Genomic DNA, 27,747 nt, shown 5'->3' with positions numbered 1-27,747 from the left:
CAGCCAGTGGGCAAGAAGGCAGATGGATTTCTCCATCCACACAAGTGAGGTGGATAGAGGAATCCTTCCTGCTGCAACATTGTAGCCACTGATGGAGGGAGGGGGAGAGTTTTCCAACATCTGGTTGTTAGATTGACTTCTGTGGAAGGGGGAATACATGCATCAAAATTTGCTCGGTTCCTGATGAACAGAACCTCTTATGCGCCATCATTGGCCAGCATTAGAACCCCTTTGTCAGATTTTTATCATTATCTGTGTCTCCATTGGGCATAGTCACTGGGGTTAATTTACTAAACCTGGAGAGTGTAAAATCTGGTGCAGCTCTGCATACAAATTAATCAGCTGCCAGTTTTTTTTTTTTTTTTGTCAAAGCTTAAATTGAACAAGTTAGAAGCCGATTGGTTTCAATGCACAGCTGCCCCAGATTTTGCACTCTCCAGTGTCCTTGTGACCACAGGCTTGTATGGCTGAGCGAGAACAGCTAACCGAAAAACTGCCAACTGCAGCAGAATTTTCATTTTCATTCTGTAATTTTTTTTCCTCCTAGGTCTAAAATTTTAACAAAAAAAAAAACACAAACAAACACACCTGTTCATGTTTCAGATCTAGTGCTACTTTACAGTATTACAACCAGACAAGTTTTTATTTCAAACCGATTTTTATTTAGATGGCTGTAAGTCATCACAATTTTTACCAAAGTGGGAAACCATTCACACAGCAGGTCCAGAACATGTAGCAGCGTACACTAGTCACTACAGTCACTGACAATGGCGGTGCTTTGTCTTGAAATCAGTGACAAGGAAATTGATGGAAGTTTAGAACAGTTCAATCATAGACTCTCGAGACTTTCCAACGCCAACCCATTTCACTGCATAGAGAAGAGAGACATATTAGCAGCTGCATTCTGCACAACATGAAAATTCTGCACTTGACGATAAAGTCCTGGTAATTGCCAAGTTTCACCCTAACTACCCTGTAGCGCAATACAAAAAAAAAAAAAAGTTTCCAGTATATTTTTTCCCTGAATGCCACAGTGATCACAGCCATCTGGCAATTGTTATGATTGACTGGTAAAAGATTTTTTTGGAGCACACCTATACTGCCAGGAGAAGGCACTTGCTCCTTTGTAATTGACAGTGCTTGTCAAACTACACAGAAAGGCATACAATTCTTGAATCATGATTAGTTGGGGTCCTTCCATCACTCACAAAAAAATCAATAGTTAGAACTCTACATGAAAAATAATCAAAAATGGATTAACCACTTGCTGACCGCACACTCTAGATTTACCTTTACAGTGCAGGCCGCACAGAATCACGTGTATATATACGCGATTCTGCATTTCTAAGTAGAGGGGTGCACCCGGCTGTGCTGCGATTCGTCACAGCACATCCCGATCACCTGGTCCCGGCTAATAATTGACTGAGCTTCACCGAACACCGCTCTGAATGTAAACAGGGAATGAAAGCAACCAGATCCCCAGTACAGTGATGGCAAACTTTGGCACCCCAGATGTTTTGGAACTACAATTCCCCTGATGCTCAACTACACTGCAGAGCGCATGAGCATCATGGGAAATGTAGTTCCAAAACATCTGGGGTGTCAAGGTTCGCCATCACTGACATAGTACAAACGCTGGTTAGGCACACATCTAACCCCTTGATCGCCCTAGATATTAACCCCTTTCCTGCCCAGTGTCATTAGTACAGTGACAGATTAGCACTGATCACTGTAATAATGTCACTGGTGATGTCAATGGCAGTTAGTCCCCCCCCCAGCGTCAGTGTCAGATTGCCCGCTACACTATCGCAGTCCGGTTCTAAGTCGCCGATCGCCACCATTACTTGTATAAAAAAATTCTAGTATATATCCCATAGTTTGTAAATGTAAACGCTATAACTTTCATACCAGCCAATCAATATACACTTATTGGGATTTTTTTCCACCAAAGACATGTAGCAGAATACATTTTAGCCAAAATGTATTAAGAGATTTTTTTTTAACAGCAAGTAAATTCTCTACAAAATTGGTCTTTTTTTGTTTATGTAATAAAAAATAAAAAACCCAGGGATGATTAACCACCAATAGAAAGCTTTATTTGTGTGAAAAAAATTGATATACATTTTGTTTGGATACAGCATTGCATGACCGCGCAATTGTCAGGTAAATTAGCACAGTGCTGAATAGCAAAAAATGGCCTGGTCTTGAAGGGGTTAAATCTTTGAGCTGAAGTGGTTAACTGGCAATTCTGCCGAGTCTCCCATCACTAGTCCTGGTTAACCCGTCAGCCAAGCTGTGTGCACCCCATTCATGTGCTGTGGGCAGTAGAGTACAGAGCTGTACAAGACCCATCTGAGCACACAAAGCATCAATTGAAAAGGTAATGTATAGCGTCTCTGAATACATTTTCCTCGATACAAAAGTTATATTTTTTTCGTTAGGCAGAGATTACATATTTCATATTCAAATTTTCCTGACTAGCCTTATGTTGGCCATAGGTGCGAAATTCACTCGATTCCCCCATCACAGTCATTGTTGATGAAGGAATCACCCAAGTTAATTTGATTGATCAACTTAGGTACAATCAGTCTGCCCATACACGGTTCGGATCTCAGCCGGTCCCAAACCGACAGATTCGATCCGCCAATGGCTGGCTTTAGTCAATTGACTGACAGAAAAGTCTGTTTACAGAGCTGAATAGCTCAAGTTCATATTTACCCACACATTTGTGGGACGTAGCACATCCCCATCCTGTTCAGAGGGGACCAAATAGCTTCTCACACTTTAAACCTTCTTAAACAATCCACTTCCAAGTGCATTTATGCTCTTTTTGGTATAATATATGCCAAATGACTCAAGCACTCACCAGGCACTCCGATTTGATTTTCCACAAATCTGATGTAATTTTGAGCATTGACAGGAAGCTCCTCCCATTTTCTGGCACTTGTGGTGTCACTCTTCCAGCCAGGCATGACCTCATACTCTACTTCTACCTGCTGTAAAATTTCTTGATTTGCTAAGAAAAAAGGAAAAAAAAAAAGTCAAATATTGTGCAAATACGGATTCCCGAATAACCAAAAGAGAATGGCATCATTTAGAATGGTAGTATGCAAGGTCATTATATTTTGATGCTCAGGGGTAGCAGGAAGGGATTAGGGATGTTAACAGTTTTTTGGAGGTGTCCGGTATTACCATATTTCAGTATTCATAGTCAAATATTACAGTGGCCCTTCTAAAGCTTGCAGGAGACTTCCATTATAAACATTGTTTTTTTCTTAAAACCAAAAACAAATGTGTTACTCTTACCTGCTCTGTGCAATTGTTTTGCACAGAGCAGCCCCAATCCTTTTCTGGGGTCCCCCACCGGTGCGCCAAGCCCCTCCGCTTTCCCTGGGGGCACCTGTGCACATTTCCGCCCGAGCTGCATCTATTGACAGACCGGGGCGACTCAGCCCTGTCACTGCATTTGATTGGTAGAAGCAGGAGCTGCTATCAGTCTGCCCAATGGAGGGAGACCGCGGTGAGAGCTGCTGCTCTCGTGCACGTTGCTGGATTGGATCGGGCTCAGGTAAGAACAAGAGGGGGGCTACTGCAGCACAGAAGTTTTTTTTTTTTTTTTTATTTACCCCAATGCATAGAATGCAGGCTGTAGAAGCAATTTAAGCTGGCCAGCTTGAAAACATTTGATTTATAAAATCAACTGAGCCAAGTGGAAGATTAATCGGCCAGTGACTGTGGCCTATCAGATGCAGTCACTGTTCAGGTATTCAGGCAGTTGTGGCTGCCTTAAAATAGCCAGCATTGGAAATTTTCCAATGCACACCATTTATGGGGGAATTGCCATGTATGACTTTACCTTATGCAGAGCAAAGCAACTGGGTCAGTTTAGCACATTTACCTTTCCCCTCTCTGGGGAAATGCAATAAGGTAGAAAAAACAAACAAAAACGCACAACCATGACTTTAGAATCACTTTAGTGACCACATTTTCCTGACTTGTCTAGACTGTTTGAGCCCTCACTGAATAAGGTGTAGTGAAACATTCTGTAATGCACAAACCTGGAAAGTAAGGGATTCTCTTCCCATTGAGTTTGTAGGCAACACCAACTTTAATCTCATCCAGTGTGTCTAAAATGTCCAGTTTCGTTAGAGCCAAACTGTAAGAGATCAGACAATAAATCCGTAAGTATTTGTTGTACAGTGATGGGCCTTAAACCCATGAGACCACAAAGCTCCCAAGAGACACATTTATTCTGCAGGCACTTTGTGTGCATATCTTGTCAAGCATCCCAAAACCCAGGGGTACCCTCCCATAGAAGTGACTTACTAGTGGCTAGTTTTGGATCACCCCTTTCTACCTCAAACCTTACGAATGGTTAGTTAAGGTGACCATCACAGTAATAAGCCAATAATAAATGGCATTAGGCAAGACAGGAAGGGCCAAAGCTGGCCACCAGGTAATTTGTTGCATGATAGAGTACCCCTGGTTTTTGGAGTCCCAAGGCCATTTTACAGGAGATCCATGCTGACGTGCCTGCAATACAAACTGTCAGTGTAAGTTTCCCAGGCCTACAGGTACACTTAAGTTTGTTACAGACTAGTCTAGAATAAACTCTGATGTTAAAGTGGTTGTAAACCTCCGACATGAAATATAAACAAAGCATATCCCTCTATACTGTGTACTTGTCTCATTTAAGAGCACCAAGTGTCATCTGTCTGCTGCTTTGTTCCTCTAACAGCATGAATCACTTTGACACCGAGAAAAATGGTGACAGGGGAGGGGCCTCCAGCTAATTGACAGCCTCAGCTCTGTTTCTGTAAACTGTAAGGGGGGCGTGTCTTCCCTCCAACAAGCTGTCAGAGCTCTCTTCACTGAGCTCTGCAGGGTGTTACCTCTCCGCCCCCTTTTTTTGAACTCAGACAAGATTATAAAATTCAGCAATTGAACAAATGTGAAAAGACTGCAGACAGACAGGTACAACTTATGTAGGAGGATTTGTTTCATCTCTTTTCATCACCTGAGGATAGTTCCTTCACTTAGTGATTGTAAACCTTTACTTATACTGTTTTCAGACGGCAAACAAATGGTGGGTTGGATTCCTGTAAAAGTCATGTCACCGATTGGATATAAGCTGCAAACCATTTTGTGGCAGGCTCACCTGGTTCTAAGTTAAGAATGTATCCATCTACACGATAATCCAGAAGCTGTATAGATGACCACAAGGACAGCCATACACACAGTTTGAATCTTGGCCAGTTCAGCAGGAAACGGCCAATATTCGAAACCATTAATAGGCCTGCTGAATGTACAAAGTTGAACGATCAACTTGGTAAAACCAGCCGGTTGGATTATCTTGCGATTCTCGCTAACAGCTGCTATAGCCGCTAGCGATAATCACTGTTTTCTGGTGGGGACGGCTTCCCCCGCAGGGAGAAGACAATTGCTCGGCAGGAGGGATTCCCTTGTTAGCACGGTCTGTTGGGGGAACCATGCCAATTTCTGGGTTACAGGAAAGAAATTTGCATCGTGTATGGCCGACCTAAGACCTTAAAGAAATGATTTGCTTGTCTCCACCCAAAAGGTGTTTACATTAGCTATGAATACAATGCTTTTACGTCTGTCTTTTTAAAACCCAAACCAATGGTTTGCGATACTCAAGCATTTTTGAAGGAAAAGAGATCTTTAAACTAATGATATATTTATTTGTTTTCATCCTTTAGGTCGGCTAAAACTGAAACGGCAATTCCATTTTGGAACCAATCTTCAGGAATATAATATCGATGAGATGAACACACTTTGCATCTTCCTGAAGCTGAAGACACCAAGTTTACCTTGTAATGTGACATGGACATTGAATATAACATGTAAAAAAAAGAATCCATCTTATTGCATTAAACATACAAAATAAATAAGCAGTAGATAGCAGAGTAAATCAATTTCTAATTTTTCTACATTTTCCAATGGGATTATAGACAAGAGTTGGACTATAATAGGGGTTGCTATCGGACAACATGGACAATCCCCCCCCCCCCAAAGAAGACAGTTTATTAACTTAAGGAGATCTGTACAAAATCTTTGGCTTTGTAGAATTTAAGTGAAAAGCCGTGGACTTACGCAGTGAATCCGTTGATCATATGGGCGTATTTTAAAATGACCAGATCCAGCCAGCCACACCTTCTCTTCCTGCCTGTGGTCACTCCCCATTCATGACCCTTCGACTGAAGTAGATTGCCTATATCCTGCAAGAAATAAAAAACTACGCTTTAATCACACATGAAATACTGCACTTTAAAGTGACCCGGTCACCACTGTACATTTAAGCCGGCTTTATATCAAGTAAAGTACCTAATGAGAACTTGCTAATGCTCTGTGTGGTACCAAAGGGTCCGCTTCATTTTACAGCAATCAGATCTGCATAATGCGATTAATGGAAACACCACTTTAAAGTCGAGTACACACTACAGTTTTTTTTTGTGTGCAATCCAGCAGGTTGGATTCAGTTTCAGTACCCCTCTAGTCACAAGGAATGTACACATCACTTGTGACAGAAATAGGCATGTGACAGGTACTCTTTATGACGAGATCTTGGGTCATGAAGACCCCAGATCCCTCCTCTGCCCTTAAATGAATTTAATCACACCAAGATCGGTGTGCGCAAATGCTTTTCATTTTCAGAAAATGGCACTGTTCATTTCCAGGGAAACCGGAAGAGATGTAAGCTCATCGCCTCTGGGTTCCTATATCAGAGGTCAACCGAAGTCATTCCAGTATTTGATCAGCCAGCTGGACAATGGGGACTCTCGGCGGGACGGGAGATCCCTGTAAAGCCGTGGAAGGCAGGCAGGGGGAGGGGTTAAGATGCCCCCTCCCACTGCTAGTTATCCGTTAGGATTGCTTTTACAATAGAGCCAACCGTCAGCTCTAATTATGGTACCAGGATGCCTGTAGCTGCAGGCATCATCCCGTTATAACCACTTGAAGTGTACCTATGTACGGGTACGTTGCTGGTCGGCAAGTGGTTATTTTTTTTACTTTTTTGTAAGGGGTTAAGGTTTAAAGGTTCTGGTTTTAATAATAATAATACAGGATTTATGTAGCGCCAACAGTTTGCGCAGCGCCTTTTTTACTTATTTTGTTAGTTTAGGGGTTAATATTAGTGTTAGTGTCCGGAGTTATTTTATTTAAAAACATTTTATTTTATTATTTATATTTAAAATTATTGCATTTGAGCAAAATGCTCAAAAAAACGCACAAATCAAGAGCTTCCATGCATTCCTATGGAACAAAAAAAAAAACATTCTGTGGTCCTCAGCCTCATACTTACCTGAGCCCGATCTAGATCCAGCAATGTGGCACGAGAGACTTGGCTGTCCAGGACTCCCCCTCATTGGCTGAGACAGCAGCGTGGTGCCATTGGCTCCCACTGCTGTCAAAGTCAATAAGGAGAGAAAGGGCACAGGACTGGGCTGCGACTTCATGTCTGAATGGACACAGGGATCTGCTACGCGGGTGCCCCCATAGCAAGCTGCTTGCTGTAGGGGCACTGAACAGGAGGGAGGGGCCAGGAGCTCCGCAGAGGGACCCAAGAAGAGGAGGATCTGGGCTGCTCTGTGAAAAACCACTTCATAGGAGTAAGTATAACATGTCTATTTCTAACGAAAATACTGCTGGAAATACTCAGATGGCCATGGCGATCTTACCCGCAAGTGGGAGCAGGTACCTATCAAAACCAGGTACCTGCTCCTCCCCAAAAAGTGCCAAATGTGGCAGTGCAGGGGAAAGGGGGGGTGGGTTGGAGAGGGAGGGTGAGCAGAGGGAACTTCTCCTTTTGGGTGGTGGTCCGCTTTAAATTGGTCAGACACAGGAGAGGAGGCGTGGTGACTTAATGTGTTGGGCTTTTTTTACTGTAGGAAACCGGGGAGGATTGTAGATGACTGGCTGCTCCTTTACCAGCCAGACTGGAGAGAGATGCCTTATGCTGCTTTGCTGAGTGAGGTAGAATGTTTTTTTTTTTTTGGTTTACAACCACTTAATAGCAAAATCTGCCTTTTTCGCATTCAAAAAGTAGGCTGGAAGGGCACTTACCCTGTTGCACCACTGCAGCCATTTTAAGAGCGGCGGGCCACTGAAGCCAGCACCCTTTGATTTTCTGGTCTGCCACATATCCACCTTCTACATTAGCAAATCTCACTCACGAGCAGTGTACTGCATGAAATTTGCCATAATAGATGGTGGAGAAGCAGTTATTCCATAGGGTTATACATATGTGCGCTATGGGCGCATTAATGACACATGCCTCTCTAACCTCTGGTACTCTCTGCCCCCTCCCCGTCCTCCAGCTCATTCCTCACTCACAAAAAGGGAAAAAAAAAAAATTATTTAGGTTTAGAAAATCTTTTTATTCCATTTGTTAAGGATGGAGAGACCATTAAAATAGAATCAAGTTGAAAGACTGAAGATGCGCTTTAAGTCACTAAGGCCCTCTTTCACACTACCAGTGCTTCAAAGTCGCACGATTTCAGGGAATGCCTGTGTAAACTTGGTCTATGGACCTCAACTCGCATCAAAGTCGGACCAAAGTAGTGCAGGGACTACTTTGAAAATCGCACAGATATGAATGGTACTCATTAGAAATCATGGGGTACGACTTGTCTTGCGACTTTGCAGTCCCAAGTCGCAGGACAAGTCGTACAGGTGTGAAATACTAAGCGGTAGCATTTTTGGACAAATGGATTCTGTATGTCTTCTGCTATCATTGCTTCTTCCTTGCTTAATTTTTTTTTCTTTGTAATTGTACACCAAGACACATACAGAGTTCAGTGCACATCTCAGTGCGCCGTTGGTGGCGGGACAAACTAACTCTTGTGGGTACGTGTTGACAATTTAGAGCGCCTCTCCACAGGAATCTGCCAGTGTACTTCTTAGATTTTATCCATCTTTGCTCTCGGACGCTCCTGATTTAGGCTGCCAAGTAAGAGTTGATGTAGCAACAGTTGCTGTGACTTGCTTGTTCCGCGGGAGGTGGCCTCTCCTGGTTACATGCCCTGGTCCAAGATATTGTTTAGGCATTATGTTTTATCTGCACTATCCTAGGTACGGTTTGTTTCACATATACAGTTTTCTGGTCTTGGGATAAATGTACAGTATACTTGCAAGGATTAACCTCTGCCAGACCGCCCTACGCAGATATACTGCGGCAGGGCGGCCACTCTGGCACTTCCGGGTATGGGGCGCACAGGCGAGCCGCCAGCGACCCGCTCCCGCTGTGAGATTGCAGATAGTGGGAGCCAATCAACATGTCCAGCGGATGCGATGTCCGCCAGGACCCTTGGATCATTCAAGACAGGCGGAATGGCGGTCTGCCTATGTAAACAAGGCAGACTGCCATTCTGCGACAAGGGAAATCAGTGATCTAGAGTTTCTGCTAAGCATAAACAGATCTCTGCCTTTCCAGTGTACAACCACCCCCCACAGAGTTAGAAAGCACTCCCAGGGAACAATACATGACATTTTATTTGGGTACAGCGCCGCACATTCGAGCAATTGTCAGTTAAACAGTGCTGTATCGCCAAAAAATGGCCTGGTCATGAAGGGGGTAAACTTTCTGGAGCTGAAGTGGTTAAAAGTTGTATTTCTAATTACCAGGGGAGCATGGTCTAAGACGACATGCCTGGCCAATCAAGTGCTGAAGACTCCAGATCCAGAAGATCAGATGAAGATGGAAGCAGTGGCCTTGGTATGAGGGGGGGTATGGACTTGATGGAAGAAGGAACTGCGTAGGGCACGTATGCCATGGTGTACATATTCACACACTTGGGCATGGGGATCCCTTTCCACTTAAGCTCCCCCTCAACAGTCCACCGGTTTACCTCTTGCTTGGAGTTGGTTTTTGATCACACAGCTGCAAGTCCTGCTAAACAGAGGCCCATAAAATAAAAAGCTTAACCCCAATACACACACAAGAACACTCACATTGATCTGCTCTGTAGGGAAGGCTCCAACTCCTACTCGAGTGGAGTAAGCCTTCACCACACCATAGACGTCTCCAATATTCTGAGGAGGGATTCCGAGTCCAGTGCACACACCTCCTACTGTACAATTGGAAGACGTCACATAGGGATACGTTCCTGCAGATACAGAAGAGTCATTTTACAATAAGACTTGCTCTCATGACAATAGAAGAATAAAGCACAATCACTATGCAGGATTACTAAGCAGAGTACAAATACTAAACCCACCAGGTACACATAGAAATACAAACTGGAGAGAGAAAAAAAAAAAAAAGGATTCTAAAACATTACCTGGTAAATGCCAGGCATTTATCCAGCGATTCGACACCACACGCTAGACGGACATACTTGTTTTACCAGAGGTGGAACGTTGGGACATTGTTCCCTGGGCGATTCAGCCCAACAAGAGTGCTCTTAATGAGCTGTTCTGTTCCACCTAACAGAGGCTTACAATAGGAGCACAACCCGTGAGACTATGCAGGTGCCATGCACCCAGAGAACACACTAAATATTCATAATCCCACTGATGGTGAGGTGTGCAGTGTCAATATGGACTTATTGGTCCCTAATGCGTATTTCTGACATTGAATCACCATATTAGAATTTATTTTGAATGTTAAACTCATTTAACCCTTGGCCCCTGAGGAAGGTATTGGAACACCTTATACCGGAAACGCGTCGGGCATTCACTTTGTATGCGATCTTACATAACACAGTTGGTTTGTTTCATGTAGCACATGTTGTGCATCCTTTTCATATATGTGGTCTTTTGCATTTTAATCTATTATATTAAAGAATATTTTTTACACAACCCTTGAGTTGGTGGTCCATTTAAAGTCCCAATTAGGGGGCATTTACTTCTATTTCTGTCAATTGAAAAACAAAAAATGGCTCATACGAAAAAAAAGATCCAGCATGTTGGATCAGGCACTTTCAAATGCGGCACGAAAACTGCATGTTGCAGCTGGCACACAAAGGATGGGAAAAATCAAACGACCTGAAGATCGATAAGAATTTGATTTTTGACTCGTCTATGGCCTGCTTAACAGGAGGAGTATGAAAGTTCACGGATGACAACGGTGTCAGGATTCAGTAGTGAACAGTGAGGTAATCAGAGCCATATAGGACAAGCAGGGGCTTGTGAATCACAATATTGTCTCCACAGAAGTAAAGATATTTTTAAAAAGGTAAAAAACAGGTCATTTCTAAGTATTTTAAAACGTATTTAGCTCTTTGGCGGGTGTTCTGCTTTAAAAAAACAAAACAAAAAGTGACTGTCCTAATTTAGGCTAGGTTCCCGCTTCACAGTGACATCTGCACCATTTCACAGACATCGCATGTGACGTACACAGGAATGTGGTGCAAATCACATGCAATGTCTGCAATCGCATAAGTGTGAACCCAGCCTTAAAGAGGAACTTTACTCCATTATTTGCTATTCAGCAGTGCGCTGCTTTAACTGGTAATTGCACGGTCATTCAAAGCTGTACACAAACAAAATGTATATCATTTTTGTCACACAAATAGAGCTCAAATTTGTCAAGTTTGGCCAAAATGTATTCCGCTACGTCCAAAAAAATACAAATTAAAAAAAAAAAATGGAGGTTGGGGGGGGGGGCTTTCTCAGCGAAGTACACCCTCCTGCCAGCAAGACTCAGCTAAAGACAGATGGATTCCAGAAGTACAGTGGCTTGCGAAAGTATTCGGCCCCCTTGAACTTTTCAACCTTTTGCCACATTTCAGTCTTCAAAACATAAAGATATAAAATTTTTATTTTTTGTGAAGAATCACCAACAAGTGGGACACAATTGTGAAGTGGAACGAAATCTTTTGCATTTTTGAAACTTTTTTAACTAATAAAAAAATGAAGTGGGGCGTGCAAAATTATTCGGCCCCCTTGCGTTAATACTGTGATAGTCTCAGAAGCCTGAGACTACCCTGAGACTATCACAGAGCAGGTGCATTTATGCAGAGACTTGATTACACACAGGTGGATTCTATTTATCACCATCAGTCATTTAGGACAACACTGGATCATTCAGAGATCCTCGCTGAACTTCTGGAGTGAGTTTGCTGCACTGAAAGTAAAGGGGCCGAATAATTTTGCACGCACCACTTTTCAGTTTTTTAATTGCTAAAAAAGTTTAAACTATCCAATAGATTTCGTCCCACTTCACAATTGTGTCCCACTTGGTGATTCTTCACAAAAAATTAAAATTTTATATCTTTATGTTTGAAGCCTGAAATGTGGCAAAAGGTTGAAAAGTTCAAGGGGGCCGAATACTTTCGCAAGCCACTGACATGCATGGATGGATGGAGGAGTTTACTTTGAATATTAAAATTAAATAGAGTTTAGTTTGTGGCACTCAGATACAGTGAAGTTCCACTAAAAAGTGAAAACAAAAGCCATGCCTGCCCATCCTGCCACCAATCTCTTCTGTCTTCCTAAGCTTTGCGTGCTGAAAAATCTTCTGCATCCGACACTTCCGGGTGTGTCAGAAGCCTTCCTCCCCTCTGCGCTGTGGTTGTTCTTTCCAGCCCCTACGTTACTATTGTATCTCATAGTGATGTAGGAGACAACAAAAGAAACAACAGCAAGCAGAGAGGAGCCAAGCATCCGACACTCCCGGAAGATGATTTTTCAGTAAGCGAAACTCTGGAAGGCGTTTTGATATTTGCCCAACTCAAGATCCAGCCACTGCTTGCACCAGGGCTGAGGGCTTCGGAGAGGAATACTTAGACCCCATTCACACAGGGGCAACACGACTTGCAGGTCGCCTCAGCGAGGCGACCTGCAAACGACTGCCCGGGCGACTTGCAAAACGACTTCTGTATAGAAGTCTATGCAAGTCGCCCCCGAAGTCGTACAGGAACCTTTTTCTAAGTCGGAGCGACTTGCGTCGCTCCCCTTAGAACGGTTCCATAGCACAGAACGGGAGGCGACTTGTCAGGCGACTAGGTCGCCTGACAAGTCGTCCCTGTGTGAATGGGCTCTGAGGCAAGGTGCTGTGATGCTTCTGGAAGCCATGTACAACACCCTGCTAGCCCCTTCCACCAGACATGATCTGCTTTGCTTGATCAAGGAAAGGCAAAATGAGCTGATTAGCATACAACCTCAGCTTTAAGATATGCAACTATAATGTACCCATGATAATAATAGCTATGGGAGAGGAATTCGATGCTACTCTTTCCATGTCTCAAAACCACAGCTTATTTCATGGTTTAAAACTACAGTTCACCCTCGGCTATGTAGAAATTAATATGTATGCTATGTGAGGTTCTGCTGTATATTCGAAAATTTACAAGCCGGCCCGACTCGATTTCTGGGGTGACCCGGGCATGAAAGCATCGGTCAATTGCAGTGAAGGGCTCTGGTCGCACCACGCCCTCTTCTCACTCCAATCTTATTTACAAAAAGCTTTGTGTTTATGTACATCCCTGTCCCTCCTCTCTTCCTCCAATCACAGAAAACTATTTGTGGGGGAGAAAAAAAAAAAAAAATAGATTTTGTGAATGGGAATAGAGCGAGGAAGAGGCGCCCTTCACTGACGCAGGAGCCGGAATTCCAGTGAAAACATCTTATTGTTGTTATACTACTATACAGCCGGACCACACATACAGCATAGCTATTGTTACCCCTTTCCTAGATGGTTGGTGCAGAATTTACAAAAATCAATACACATTACCCGCAATACAGTCCCTAGCGACCAGTAAATTAACCGCTCACCACCCTTATCCTGCACATGTGTACATTAACCCCTTCATCACCCTGATGCCTCTATGTGAACAGTATTAACCCCTTCACTGCCCCCTTTATGACCACTACATTCATGTATCTAGTGCACCAGTCTTAAGCTCTGCCCCAGTGCGATCACTGTCATTGATTTTAAAGGATTTTTCTTGAGCTTTTCAGGCACCTTTTTAATGCAAAAAGCACTTGAAAAACGCCTCAGCGTGAAAGGGCCCTAATAGAAAAAAAAAAAAAAAAAAAACCCAAAATATATATCCGTTATTAAAGCAGAGCTCCATCTAAAAAAGGTGAAGTACCACTTGTTCACACCCTCCACTGCAACATTTGGCACTTTTTTGGGGGGGCGGGTACCTGTTCCCTAGTAAGATCACCGTACAGCGATCTAAGTAATGTCCAATCCCCCCCCCCCCACTGCCTTCTGGGTTCTGTGCGTGTCCCAGAAGACGGGACCATTCAGAAAGCACAGTGTGACTCGCGCATGTGCATTGGTAACCGGCTGTGAAGGCCTGAAAGCTTCACTTCCGGTTTCCCTTACTTGCAATGCCGGCGCCTGCACCAAAAGCCAATGGACAAATCGGCTTGGGGTGCCGACATTGCGGGATCCCTGGACAGGCAAGTGTCCTTAAATACAAAGTTAGCAGCTACAGTATTTGTAGCTGACTTTTAAGTTTTTTTTTTTTAACAAGCCGGAACTCCGCTTTAGTCAGTCAAAGGAAAGTGCTATTAAATGCCCTGATAATGAAGGGGTATACAACAGGTTGGTACTCAAGTGGTTAAAAACATGGCACGGAACTTTAGGACATATATGATATCAGCATTGCAAAGGTTTCACTTTATACATACCCTGAGCTTAGTATTAACTGACATTCTGGAACGCCATAGTCTTCGGCGCAAAAGACGCAAAATATGTAACCAAAAGCTTAGGTTTACATTAGCCAAGGTTATAGTAAGCCTACCAATGCTGATCATTGCAGCAACTTAATAAAAATTATTCTGTTTTAGAGCTTTCATTTTAAGAAAAAGCTGACTGAATTGGCCCCCCGCTGAGACACAAGAAGTCATTTTCAGGAACTAACCAAAGTCAATGTCAAGTAATGCAGCATTTGCTCCTTCTACTAAAATCTTCTTTGGAGGACCATGAAGGGCTTCATACATGAAGTACACTCCATCTTTCACCATGGGGCGGATTTTGTCAGCATACATCTGTAACATCACAAGAGTAATGGTTATTTGGAATAGTCCTTCAAAATTTTACTCTAAAACGTTCTGGAATAAACAAAAAAAAAAAAAAGTAGGGGGACCTTCATTATTTAGATTCCAATATTTCATTACATTTTCAGCAGTTTTAATGGCAACAATTGAAGTAGAACAAAATCTCTCAAGTGCAAAGATCAGTACAAATTGTACCAATATGTAGGTTCAAACATATATTTCAAAAATAGGCACATTAAAACCAAAAATAAGTATGGAGGTTATAGGTGGAGTGAAAAAGGTACAAGGAGGCAACAACCATCATACTGATGAAAATAGAGGAGAACTTGTCTAACAATGTTCCAGAAATAATAAATGAGAAAGAAAAAGCATTGCCTGTATTGGATCCCATGTTTTGTCAGATATCATGGCGGTGTTATGGAGGGTACAGGTGAGCCCATCATTAACCATAACCCATTTAAAACTTGTGTTTGACGTATTCCAAGTGGTACCACAGACTGCTTCCAAAGCTTCCCTACTATTATTCTGGCTGTTAAATACACAAAATCAACCGCCTAGAGTTCTTGGGGACTTCAGGGGGCAATTTCTGGAATAAAGCAGATGTGTGACCAGTGGCAGATGGAGGTTTTTTCTTTGTGGGGGGCGGCAGAAAACGATCCATTATCGCCATCATACAACTGGGTAGGCTCGGGGCGCAGAGCACCATCTTTTGAAGCCTATTAGATCCTCTGGCTCTATGCAAGTGCTTCAAACACTCCCCCCCGATTGGAATACATGCATCCTGTCCCCACATGTAGATTAGGGGGCCAGACGCATGGATCGGGGGCGGGGGGCTGCACCCGTGTGCCCCTGAAGGACAAGCCGCCACTGCCTGTGACTGACTGGTCGAGGCCAGAGATTCTGATCCAAAATCTGATTACTTTATGGCATTGCCACCAAATGTGGTACATGGTCCCAAGTTGGCCACAATGCCAAAAACAGTTAGGTGAGACTTTGTCAAGTTTTTATTGCAGTCTGTGTTCCCAATTCACTTTGTCCTGCAGACTGCTGTCACCAGAACAGAGTGAGAACGTCCAAAATTTTGAGTGGTCACCAAAACAGGAACAGAAGGGAAATCTAATGGGGACACTGGCTGGGGTGAAAAGAGGGGGATTCCCTCACTTTGGAGAAACATTCACTAAAATCACATGTGAATTGCACAGGAATGCGGTGCAATTCACATGCAGGTTATAGTGTAAACCGGGGATAAAATATATATATTTTTTTTGAAAGTTAGTCATTTTAGCCTAGATTAGCTTAATAAATATATTAAAGGAGGGTTCAATTTCTTGCCTAGCCAGTAGGACTACAAACTTGGTAGAGGTGAAGCAACGTTCAGCAGTTCAGATTAGTTTACTTTGTTTTCAGTGGCCGTTTATACTGGATTGACAGAGCTAATGGAATCCAGTTAAACCTGACCTCCGGGCAAACAGCTAAAAAAACAGTTAAAATACTGATGTGGGAAATATCTTAACTGCCAAAGGCTTTGTATTCAGCCCATCATGCAATTTTCTATAACCGGGTCAGGCTCTCCTTGTAGACTACCCCCTGCAGCCGAGTTATACAGCCTGGTAGAGGACCCAACCCAATCTATAACTAGACATTCAAGGATGAGGCCAAAAGGCCACAAGCACACAGGCCACTCATGTTTAACAATGCAGCAAAGTCCGATTGGCTTACAGTGCTAGTCCTCTTTCATGTACCCATAATTGAAAAAAATTATGGATAAATGCCTCAATATCAGCTTTAAAACATGTATCAAAAGTCACTTTTTTTTAAAAAAGTTTAACAGAATGGTGAAGTGTTAAAACTTCAGCTGGGGAGGTTCACCCTCACTATCAGTCAATGATTTGAGTCGTCACCAAAACCGGAATAGAAGGAAAATCTTCCAATCCAGTAATCTGTGCAGACAACTGAGGGGATTTAAAGCAGAACTAAACTCTTATTTTTAATCCTTATGCTGCCAGCATTAGTAAATAAAAGAGTAAATGGAACACACTTTTTTTTGTAGCTTCCTGGCCTAGGCCAAATAATATGCATCCCAGGAGTCTATATGGGCCTTTTTCCTACCCTTTCATTTGAAGGAGGGGAGGAGAGAGTCTTTTTGAACCAAGCACCTCCCCACCTGCATGCGTGAGCTAAGGGCAGATGGATTCCAGGAAGTAAATGCTACGGGAATCATCTGCCCTTACTCAAGGATGACCAGGGCTAGAAAAGAATGGAGGCGGACTAATTTGCTATGAATATGATAGAGTTTTCCTAGTTTATTTTTGCTATAAATTTACTTTAAAAAGAGATAAAGCGACTGCTTCTCTTCCTGTTCACAAAAAAAAAAAAAAAAAAACAAAACACACAACCGTTCGGCTGAAGCTGATAAAATGATCGAACTTCTGACAAGCGGGGATGGCCATATGCCGATTAAAATTCATCTGGTCCCTGCTGAAAATAAGTATTCTGCTATGTGGGTGACATGGAGGTGGAAAGCAGTAAAGCCCCATACACACTATGAGATTTTCTGCTGATTTTTGTCTTCAGATTTACCAAAACCATGTACTGCAAGGGCCTGTCTGATTACATACAAATTGAAACTCCTAAGGTTTGACCTCATATTATATGGTTTTGGTAAATCTGAAGGGAAAAAAAAAAAAAAAAAAAATCAGCAGAAAATCTGATCGTGTGTATGGCGCTTTAGACTGCATTCACACCTGGGCGTTTTGAATCATGAGCAGACGCGATTCAGCCCGCAATTTTATAAACGATCTGTTAAAAGTAAAAGTCATACTATGCGCATTTCAGATGCCATTCATTTTAATGGCACCTAAAAATGCGGTGCGGTCACGCCAAATCGAGCTGCAATTGGAGCAAACCGCATGGCACGAAGCTAGTCGCCAAGAAGACGACAAGCTTCATGTGATGCGGTTTACAGCTTGATTCATCGTGGCAGAACCGCACAGCGATTGTTAGGTGTCATTAAAATGAATGGCATCTGAAATGCGCATTGTGTGACTTGTAATTTTAACAGAGCATTTGAAATGAAGCCTAAAGGACAACGTTACTAACAGTTTAAAAATATGACTTGTGTGACTAAAGACCAACGAATAATGACTAAAGAGACATATGGTATATGTGTTGCAAAGAAAGCAAATGCTTGTTTTCTACCCAGTGACAGGATACAATGATCTATTCATTTTTTTGTTACAAATAGGATACGCTGTTCACAACACATATATTTGGAATATATTCCACTTTCCTATGACACATTACCTTGAGCTTCTTCAGCTGGCCTTCTACATCTATCTCTAGATTTGAAAACATTGATTGATGCTGCTGAGCCAGGATCTTAAACCTGCAAAAAAGCAAACATTATCAATAATCCTGCCCTTACCCACAGCAATGGGCTAAACAGCAGATCTGTAGGCCAAGACAAAGGTTCAGAATGCCCCCATCTGTTCCCTATAACTTTTGCACAAACCAAATAAAAGCTTATTGCAAATTTTTACCAAAAATATGTAGAATACATATTGGCCTAAACTGATGAAGATATTTGTGTTTTACATATTTTGGGGATATTATAGCAAAAGTAGAAAAAAAAGAAGAAGTTTTCCAAAATTGGTCTTTTTTGTTTATAGCGCAAAAAAGCTCTATTTGTGGGAAAAAAGGACATCAATTTTGTTTGTTTGAGTACAGCGTTGCACGACCGCGTAAATGTTAAAGCGACCCAGTGCTGTATTGCAAAAAATGGCCTGGTCATTAAAGGGGTCAATCCTTCCGGGGTAAAATGGTTAAAAAAAAAAAAAAAAGTTAACCACTTGAGGATATGGAATATAACAGCTTACATCCAGCTCCCGTCACCCTGCTGCTTTTACTGGGTGTTAAAATGAAAGCTGTTCCTGTGTAAAAAGACACTTGCAGAGGGTATGCAAGTGTCACTGAGTAAATACAACGTATTGCATTTACGATTTTACTCACATGTAGATCAAAAAGGTGTGGCCTTTGGCAAGCATGACATCAGTTAAAGCGGAGTTCCACCCAATTTTGAGAGGTGGTCTTAAATGAAAGACCACCTCTCTACCCCCTTTGTTTTTGGATATTTAAATATTTTTTTTTTACTTCCCCTCGTACCTTTTTGGAAGTACTAAGAATACTTCCGATCCAGCCAGGCCACGGCTGAGGACGTCATCCTCTTCTGCAGCGAGCCCCCCCCCCCCTGTTGTCTTCTGGGACATGTGTGTCATCTTATTCACAGTAAGAATATTAAGCATATTTTAGGCTTTTTTTTTATAGTTTAATATTGTCAAGCATTTTTGTAGAACAATGCAAGTAGAATAAGCCAATGAAACAAACAAAAATTAAAGTTCCAGCAGAAAATGTCCACATTTTATATAATGTGGTATAATATATAATACAGTACATGTCAAATAACCAACCTAGATGAAAACTCATCAAAGTTTGAAAGGAGGTCACACACACGAAGACCAGTACGTGCCGCTTTGGAGGAGTAAGTTGGTCCAATTCCCTTCTTCGTAGTGCCAATGCTGAGAGCAGGAACAAAAGACAATGAGAATACTAGAATACAGTTACAAAGCCACATTTACAGGGAAACTGAATTCTTTTTAAAGTAGAATTCCAGATAAAGCCCAACTTGTCTTAAAATGCTCCCTTCCCCTGTCTACCACCTATACCAACTAATCTCTATAACAAATAATTATATACTTACTCATTTTCAGACCACTCTGGTCCAGTAACATGACCATGATCTGGTTCCCCTGTGTGAGCCGACAGCTGCAGGGGAGTGGAGGGAGCGCCAACAGCGGCTGCACCATGAGAGCCTATGGAGAGTCATCACCCTTGGCTTTCCCAGTTATTGTAGGGCACCCTATCACCTCTCCCCTGCAGCCGCCACAGGGGATCATGTGTCCAGATCAGACTGGACTGAAAATAGACAAGTACTTCGTTTTTTTTCTTTTACAACGGTTATTGGTGTTAGGAGGGGGAGAGGGACTAGAATTCCACTTTAATGTTTTAGGTATAAACATGAAATTAACTTAAAGTTGAAGTTCACCCAAAACTTTTTAGAATTAGTTAGGTGTTGGCTGAACTTCTACTTTATATTAAGAATTCTGGCTAAACAAATTTCAAGTCCAAGCAATTCATTTTTTAATTTTTTTGCCAAGGACAGATTTAGTGGCATGACCATATGAAACCCCTCTTTGGCTTCCTCTAGCCAGTATGAAGAATACTTTGGATCTTCTTGTTAGCTCAGCCTAGGTAGCACAGCCTGGTTATGTTTTGGGTGCATGCTTGGTGGAGTACTAAGGGAAAGGCTATAGCAGGCTGTGACGTTGTATTGAAAAAAAAAAAAAATAAATAAAAGGATAAAATTGTTGAGACCCAAATAAAGCAGACTTTGTTGGACTGTTGCTTTTCACATGTAGTGGTTGACCCTTTTAATAAACAGGAGAGGCTCTGGATCTGAGATTCCACCTACATTGGGCTCAGGGTGTAACATCCAATTGTTAAAAAGGAGTGCAATGGCTCATGTCTTTGGCACATTAAAAGTATCCATAAAACAAAAAAAAAATAAATAAATATGATTTTCTCCTTTGATCTTTCCCCATTGCTCAGCCATGAGCGTTCTTTTTTTGGATCCTGTATATCCTGTTAGGATTAAGCTATATTTGACAACTCCTAAGTCTAGGGGCTCTTTAAGTACGGTATGTTACTTATTTGAGGTCATGTTCGTTAAGATCCATTAGACCTATTCCTTAGTTGCTGACCCACAAAGTTTGCAATAAATGCCATCTTTGTTTATGCATCGTTCTTTTGTCCTGTAAAGATTTGTGGAACATTGATGCATAGGAGATTGGTATTGTGGACATATTCTTTTCTTTGAATAGAAACATTCAATGCTCAATAAAAAGAAAAAAAGTTTTAAAACGTAAAAAAAATAAATAGATAAAAAAGTGATTAAGAGCAAAACACACCAAAGATTAAAGTGTTACTAAACCCAGTAATATGAAAATAGTTAAACCGCCCCCACAGCTTATAAATCATCTTTTTATATTAAGATACTGCCACTATATAGCTTTTTGGCTCATCTGTATACCACGGTCACGTGATAAATTGCAGGGTTTGCGCGAGTGCCGAGTGTTCAGGTAGGAGGAGATTTCCACTACAGCCTGTGTCCTCGTGTTATGGGAGGCGGATCAGCCATCCATCAAAATGTGACATCCCACCCACTGTTCTTTAGTTACTGGGCATGGAGGAAGAGGGGAGGGACTGGGCTGTCATTTAAGATCTGCAGACACACCCACACGTGTGATGTCAATACCATGCGACCTGAAAAGCTCAGCTCAACAAGGAAAATAGTCTCTCCAGCAATAGAGACCAAACTGAGCATGTGCAGGGGGACCACCAATTGTCCTAAAGTATTTTTACTAAAGGATGACAAACCAATGTGTTGCCAAAGCCAGGCTATCGTTCCATCAGGACTAAAAGACATTTTAAAATCGAAAATATTTATAAACCTTGGATACAAATAGCTCAAACGTGACATATGATTAAAAGTACAGGTACAAATTGAAATAAAAAGTGATCAGATAAGAAACCACCTTAAACCAGGTGAACTCTGGATTGAAGCAAAGTAATAAAGAGCTTGAGAAAGGATTGTGCCTAGTGACTTGGTGAACTTTGAAATCAAGTGAAAGGTTGTTCTCACACTAGAAAAATCTTTCACGTAAATTGCAAAATCTTATGTTCACCAAGTAGCAGACTCCTCTCCCCATTGTTCCCTGCGACATAAAATACAATTATACAGAACAGCTTTTAGTGCACAGTTGCCTTGTGTTCTGCACTATAGAAATAGCACAAAATCCCTCTTTATGTTAACAAAAATCTGAATATATATAACACATACAGTATTGTACAAAAAAGTGACACCAACCCAACCTATAAATCGGCCTTTGCAGCAAGGTGCACATTCACCAGCCAGCAAAACAACCAAATTGAGTTTGTCTAACAATGTACGTAAAAACAGAGGTTTTTTTTGCAAATACATTCGTAAGTCACAGTGCCAACGCCAAGGGACCTCTGTATATACTGCAGTCCTAATTCTACCATTTCCAGAGCCTCCATAGTAGGAGCACACAGGAATGGATAGATTAAGGGCAGGTATGCCTGGAGCCCACTCTTAAAAGGCACAGGGAGTCACGTGACACCCAGCAAAAGCACAATGGCTGCAAAGGCATCCAGTGCATCCCGCGCCCAATTCATCCAAATGTATAAAAAAAAAAAAAAGTGGCAACCACCCCGATCTATAACTAGCCTTTGCAGTAAGGTACACACAGACAGCACTTACCAGCCAGCCTGCAAAACAACCGAATTGACCCTAACAGTTTGCACTAAAAACAAAAGATTTTTGTTTAGCAATGTAGCTATGAGGAGCTACCGTCCTAAGAAAATTCAAAGCGGTTTCTAAAAAGGAATTACTTTTTGCCATCTTGTGCTTGTCGCTGGACTTCTTGAAGACCGTCAACTGCCTGGTGAAAGTCACACACTATATAGAGGAGATACATAAAAAAAAAAAAAGGGAAGACACCAAGTAAGAGGAGTTCAACATAATTCACGATTACATTAACAAAAAAAAATAAAAAATAAAATAAAGGACACAAGTCCACCCCATGTGTGCGATTAGGTTATATTACTCATTCAGGGCAAAGAGACAATGACTCCCAATGGCACTCCTAAACACCCGGGAATTTATACTCATCCATCCATGCTTCTTTGCCACTTCCTCTGTGCAGAAGCCCACCCTAGGTTAGGGTCCGTGTCAGAGCTTACCTGGGGGATTATGTCACATAACAGTGCTCGGACCTGGTGATTGGCCACTCAGACCAAGCACTGTGACATGCTCCCCTACATCCAGAAGCCTTGCTGCTCTGTAGAGCAATGGAAGAAGAGCTTCAATGGAGATGGCAATGGAGCACAGATGGGCAAGTACAGCTTGTTTCGGGGGATGGGTGCACAGGCTCTAAGGCTGGGCTCACATATGTGCGGTGCAAAATGCAGCTCCAGGTTTCCCGGTAAAGATTAAAAAAAATAAATAAAATACATTCAGCGTTTCCTCTACGATGTAGCTGCGGATCAGCTGACCAGGGAGAGGGGGGGAGGTTTACTGAGGAGGGGGAGAGAAGTCATGTTCAGAACAGAACACATCTGCGAACCAGATGCGTTCCCGTTGAAGATTATGTGCCTGCAATTCGCACCGCACTGCCTAAAAAATGCACACTTTTTGTGTAATGCGGAGCGCGGATGCAATGCACATACGTGAACCAGACCCACTGAAAAGAACCAATCTTCAGAACATTTGAAAATATGATGGTGTAATCCAATTCGCACATTTGTGAACCCAGCCTCAATAGGCAAAGTGATAATGCTTTATTAAAAATATAAAAAAAAAAAAAAAAAAAAAAAAAAGAGAGAACACAAAAACACCTCAATATATTTTTGCTATAACACAAAATGTTTTAAAGGATTGTACTTATTTTTTTATATTTATCCATCTACATACCTATATGCGCTCGATCAGATATGATTAGCCTCTTCTCCCAATCTTTCAACCCTGTTGAAAAGAAATGATCAAGTATTACTTCTGAAACATGCCAAAAGGCCTTCTCCGAAGTCTCCTGTAATAGATGCAAGTTGCTCCCGGACAATCGTTTTTACCAAACATCTTTTTCTTATATGAGATAGTCTTCCACAATCATTCCCAATACATTTAGCAGCAGCAGCACATTTTATTCCCTCTCCTTTAGCAGCCGTTCCCTGACAGAGGGGAGTTGGAGAATCATGTAACCAGACCAATAGGATTAAAAATAGGTTAAGTATACAGATCTTTTTTATACAGGTTAGGCAGGATTGGTAGAAGGAGGGAGGGAACATTTTATAAGAACAAATATAGTAAAATGGAAATAAACTTAAACTTCTTCTAAAACAACAAAATATTTTGATGCATGGATATACAACTAAAAAGGCAAAACTGTTTATACTTTTAGTGGAGAGGGATTAGAACACCTGGCAGGTTTTTATAGCTGCCCGTGTCCCCATTAGGGTGATTCACTTTCTGTTTGTCCTGTTTACCATTATTGACAGTGATTAAAAGAATATGCCAAACTTTGGGTTGTCTGCAGAAATGTCCTCCAATGGGGACGCTAGTTCTGGTGACCTAGAGGTCCTCAAGAAATTCCCTCAATTTGCAGGGATTTCTCTCACTTCCTGTTTGGCTATGGGACAGGAAGTGAAAAGAAATCTTTGCAATGGGACACAGATGGAGGTTATAACCCTCCCTTACTCCTTCAAAAATTATAAACATTTTGCCCATAGTTCTACTTTAAATACTTCAATACCAGGCACTTCCCCCCTTCCTGCCCAGGACAATTTTCAGCTATCAGCGCTGTCACAGTTTGAATGACAATTGCGCGGTCATAACGCTGTACCCAAACTAAGTTTTTATCATTTTCTTCCCACAAATAGAGCTTTTTCTTTTGGTGGTATTTGATCACCACTGGCGTTATTTTTTGCTAAACCAACTAAAAAAAAGAAAATTTAAAATAAAAAACGTTTTTCTTCGTTTCGGTTATAAAATGTTGTTTTCGCCTTCACTGACGAGGTGGCACCGATATGTAGAATTGTTGGGCACTGATGAGCTTTGACAGGTGTCACTGTAGGGCACTGATGTGGGCACCGATAGGCGATCCTGAGGGGGCACTGACTGAGTACCTTTTTGGCACATCTGATGGGGCTGTGCTGATAATCAATGTGCTGATCATCAGCACAGACCACCCCTCTGACAGGGAGAGCCGCCGATTGGCTCTCGCTGTCAGCGCGAACCGAGGAATGCCATTTACCGGCACTTCCTGGTTCACGCGATGATCAGCTGTGATTGGTCACAGCTGATCACGTGGTAACAAGCCTCTGACAGAGGCTTATCACAATTGGAGATGCGGCATGTCAGATCCTACTGGAGGTCATGACGCCCAATCAGGATAACAGAACCACTTCCCGGCCCTCAATCTGCTATAGGCCGGGCAGAAAGTGGTAAACCACTTACCGCAGACTGTCGTAGCTGTACGTCGGTACTTTGATGTAGAATACAGGGGTTATGGCAGCAGATAGCTTCCATAACCCTGGTATTTTCTGCAACAGCAGGCGGCACTCTTTAGGGTAAAAGTGGTCTCTGCAGCAGATACGCCGCAAGATCACTTTTATCGGCGGCGGGAGAGGTGCTACACCCTCTCTTGCATCCCTTGTAATAGGAATAAAAGTGACCCTTTTTATTTTTTTTAAAGATTGGCGTAAAAAAAAAAAAAAAAATTAAAGTGCGCAGAAGAGGGGCTGAAGTGGTAAAGAAAAAAAAAAAAAATTTAGATTACTTTAAGAGAAAACTGCAAGCAGGTAACACATAGCAGGAGACATGCTATGTATCTTTTGCAATAACAAACCTGCCTGCTCGCAGTCTATTAAATGCACACTGAGCTGCGCGTGCACAGAGTGCATTCCGGACACACTCCAGCTGTGACACAATACACAAACGCAGATGATATCAATCCCTGACTGGTCAGTCAAGAGGCTGAAAACCTGCCACCTGGAAGAAGATGGGGAGAAGAAAATGACAGCAGCCAGTAAGGGACTGAAGCATCACGTAGCTGGAAATCTGCATCAATTTGTGGCGAGTCAGGACAAACCTTATGCAAGGTTTATGATGGACCACAACCTGATCAGTTCATCCAGGTGATTAGCAGTCTATAATCCCCTATATGCCACCGTTTTTTAAACCCTTGGATCCAAACCACCTGCCAGCACCCGTGTGGATCATCTAGCTCAACCTAACCACCAGTTATGCATCACCTATACATCACATATACTACCTACCTTTCTTTTCATTCTTTTCTGCCTCTTCAAACAGGCCTGGTAGATGTATCACTACACCATTACCTGAAAAACAAAAAAAAACAAAAACAAAAAAAAAAAAAAAAAAGAAGAACAAAAAACACCATCAGCGCTTAATAATACCAGAAGAACATTTACATCATCTCAACAATCACATGCACGTCAGAACGCTCATAATAGAACTAAAGTCTGTATCATGCTCCATTAGCATCCCCCTTGCTAAAATATAGACACTTCAAAAGCAAAACCAAAATAGCCTTGAAATGCATTAACTCGGGATAAGAACACTCATTAATTCCCACAAGGGTTACAGATCAAGCCGACGAAAGGGCTCAGAATCTGCAGCAGAAAATAAACGGTATTATTGTGCCGCCAGGGAAAAATGCTCTGGCTACATTTGTCATGGTAAACAGGAATATATATATATATATGATGGGTCGGGTCGTTTTACAAAAGCGGTTTTTTATATAGATTTCTTCTGGCAGTAGATAAAGTTTGTGCTTTTTTGCCATAAAACCCCATTAAGTAAATGTCCCAAAGGCGCAGGTAAAGGATAATAAAACTAGATGAAGTACGGCTTTCGCGGCTCGTTCCTGTGTACACAGCAATGTGTATAAACCTCAGTTAATCCAATTTATAGCCTCGCTTTTATCGCACGCTTATATTTTATAGAAAACTAGAAGCTTTTCTTGAATGTTTGACAGAGCGTAAAAGCCCGTCACTGACTGGAACAATGGAATGTGAGCATTGTGCCCTGCAGGCAGTAGTTGGTTGTGCTTTGTCTGAACTTTGAGGAGCAAAAAAAAAAAAAAAAAAAATTATTTCTTAAAAGGACTAAAATATTTTATTGTGGAATACCTTTTGTTAAGTAATAAAAAGGGCATACGTGTTTCTGCTTGCAACTGTAAATTTAAAATCCAACTTCATAGAAAAGTAACGCATACAAGGAGTGGGTAAAAATGGTCTATGGATCCATTTCAAGATGCGCCCAGACTAAACTCTCAAGCTGGACACTTTATTCAACCAGCGTGGTAATAATCAAATGAATTTTATGTGGCTATAAGGTGTAATTTACAGTAATGTTAAAAGGCTACTTTTTTGGTTTAATATAACAAACATGTTATACTTACCTGTTCTGTGCAATAAAATTTCCACAGGAGCAGCCACAATCCTCTTCTGGGGTCCCCGTCTGCCCCCCCCCCCCCCCCCAAAAAAAAATAAATAAAAAAAAACCCTTTAGAAATCACTTTAAATTTGTTGGATTTTTAAGGGCTGGCCGTCCCTCTCATGCCACATCTTATTTCAGTTTCACCAGCGGGGAACTTTTAAATTGACCAATGGGAACTAGCACCACCTAAAACAGCCAATCTGTGCACACGTGTTAGAAAATGCATGCATTCAGACGTCTAGATTTTTCATTCTAAAAAGTGAAAGTTTCTCAAAGCATCTAGTTAGTACAGGCAGCCAACACTTTTCCATTTTCCCAGCCCTTCAATGAGCAAGTCTAAAAATCTCCACTAGAAAGGGTTGAGGTCCTGGGGGAACGTAGAATGCGTTGTGTTCGGCAAGACAGAACTGAATGTTCAGACAGGCTGAAGCAGAGTCATATGTGAGAACATCGTAGTGTTGTCTGACACTTACCAATGAAGGAGGTAGCTTTACTATTAATAATACCACTTGGAAAGAGATGGAAATCATATTCTTTGCCGTCTACCACAACCGTGTGTCCTGCATTGTTTCCTCCCTGAAAGACAAATAACCGGTTATCAAGAAACATGCTTGGGGGAA

At 41.9% G+C, this 27,747-nt stretch overlaps 1 protein-coding gene and 1 long non-coding RNA gene across 2 annotated transcripts in view; one reads left to right on the top strand and one right to left on the bottom strand.

Annotated features, from left to right (window-relative positions):
* The window catches only part of LOC141117085 (uncharacterized), a 40,479-nt gene extending 33,315 nt beyond the window's left edge, over positions 1 to 7,164 (top strand). Inside the window, exon 4 of the long non-coding RNA XR_012237096.1 lies at positions 5,721 to 7,164. This is a non-coding gene — a long non-coding RNA (uncharacterized lncRNA). The remainder of the gene's footprint in view (positions 1 to 5,720) is intronic.
* ADSS1 (adenylosuccinate synthase 1) lies at positions 640 to 27,747 on the bottom strand. Its single transcript, XM_073609692.1, has 12 exons — positions 27,601 to 27,747; positions 25,942 to 26,004; positions 23,582 to 23,632; positions 22,501 to 22,567; positions 19,440 to 19,547; positions 18,277 to 18,358; positions 14,838 to 14,964; positions 9,973 to 10,127; positions 6,115 to 6,239; positions 4,059 to 4,156; positions 2,867 to 3,016; positions 640 to 868 (listed from the first exon to the last, which is right to left on the bottom strand). Exons 1-12 carry the CDS (start codon positions 27,734 to 27,736, stop codon positions 816 to 818), a joined length of 1,215 nt encoding a protein of 404 aa, XP_073465793.1. The 5' UTR covers positions 27,737 to 27,747; the 3' UTR covers positions 640 to 815.

The sequence above is a fragment of the Aquarana catesbeiana genome, linkage group LG13 (assembly GCF_042186555.1).
Source record: "Aquarana catesbeiana isolate 2022-GZ linkage group LG13, ASM4218655v1, whole genome shotgun sequence".
Taxonomy (NCBI): domain Eukaryota; kingdom Metazoa; phylum Chordata; class Amphibia; order Anura; family Ranidae; genus Aquarana; species Aquarana catesbeiana.
This window is presented reverse-complemented; position numbering and strand designations above follow the sequence as displayed.

What these genes read in the sequence shown, in the direction of transcription:
- ADSS1 (XM_073609692.1), bottom strand. Translation starts at nt 27,736, where the DNA reads ATGTTTCTTGATAACCGGTTATTTGTCTTTCAGGGAGGAAACAATGCA. An exon ending in TTTGATGAGTTTTCATCTAG is followed by an intron (nt 18,359 to 19,439) that starts GTTGGTTATTTG and finishes GCTTTTTTGCAG; the next exon opens with GTTTAAGATCCTGGCTCAGC. An exon ending in GCCAGCTGAAGAAGCTCAAG is followed by an intron (nt 14,965 to 18,276) that starts GTAATGTGTCAT and finishes GTGATGTTACAG; the next exon opens with ATGTATGCTGACAAAATCCG.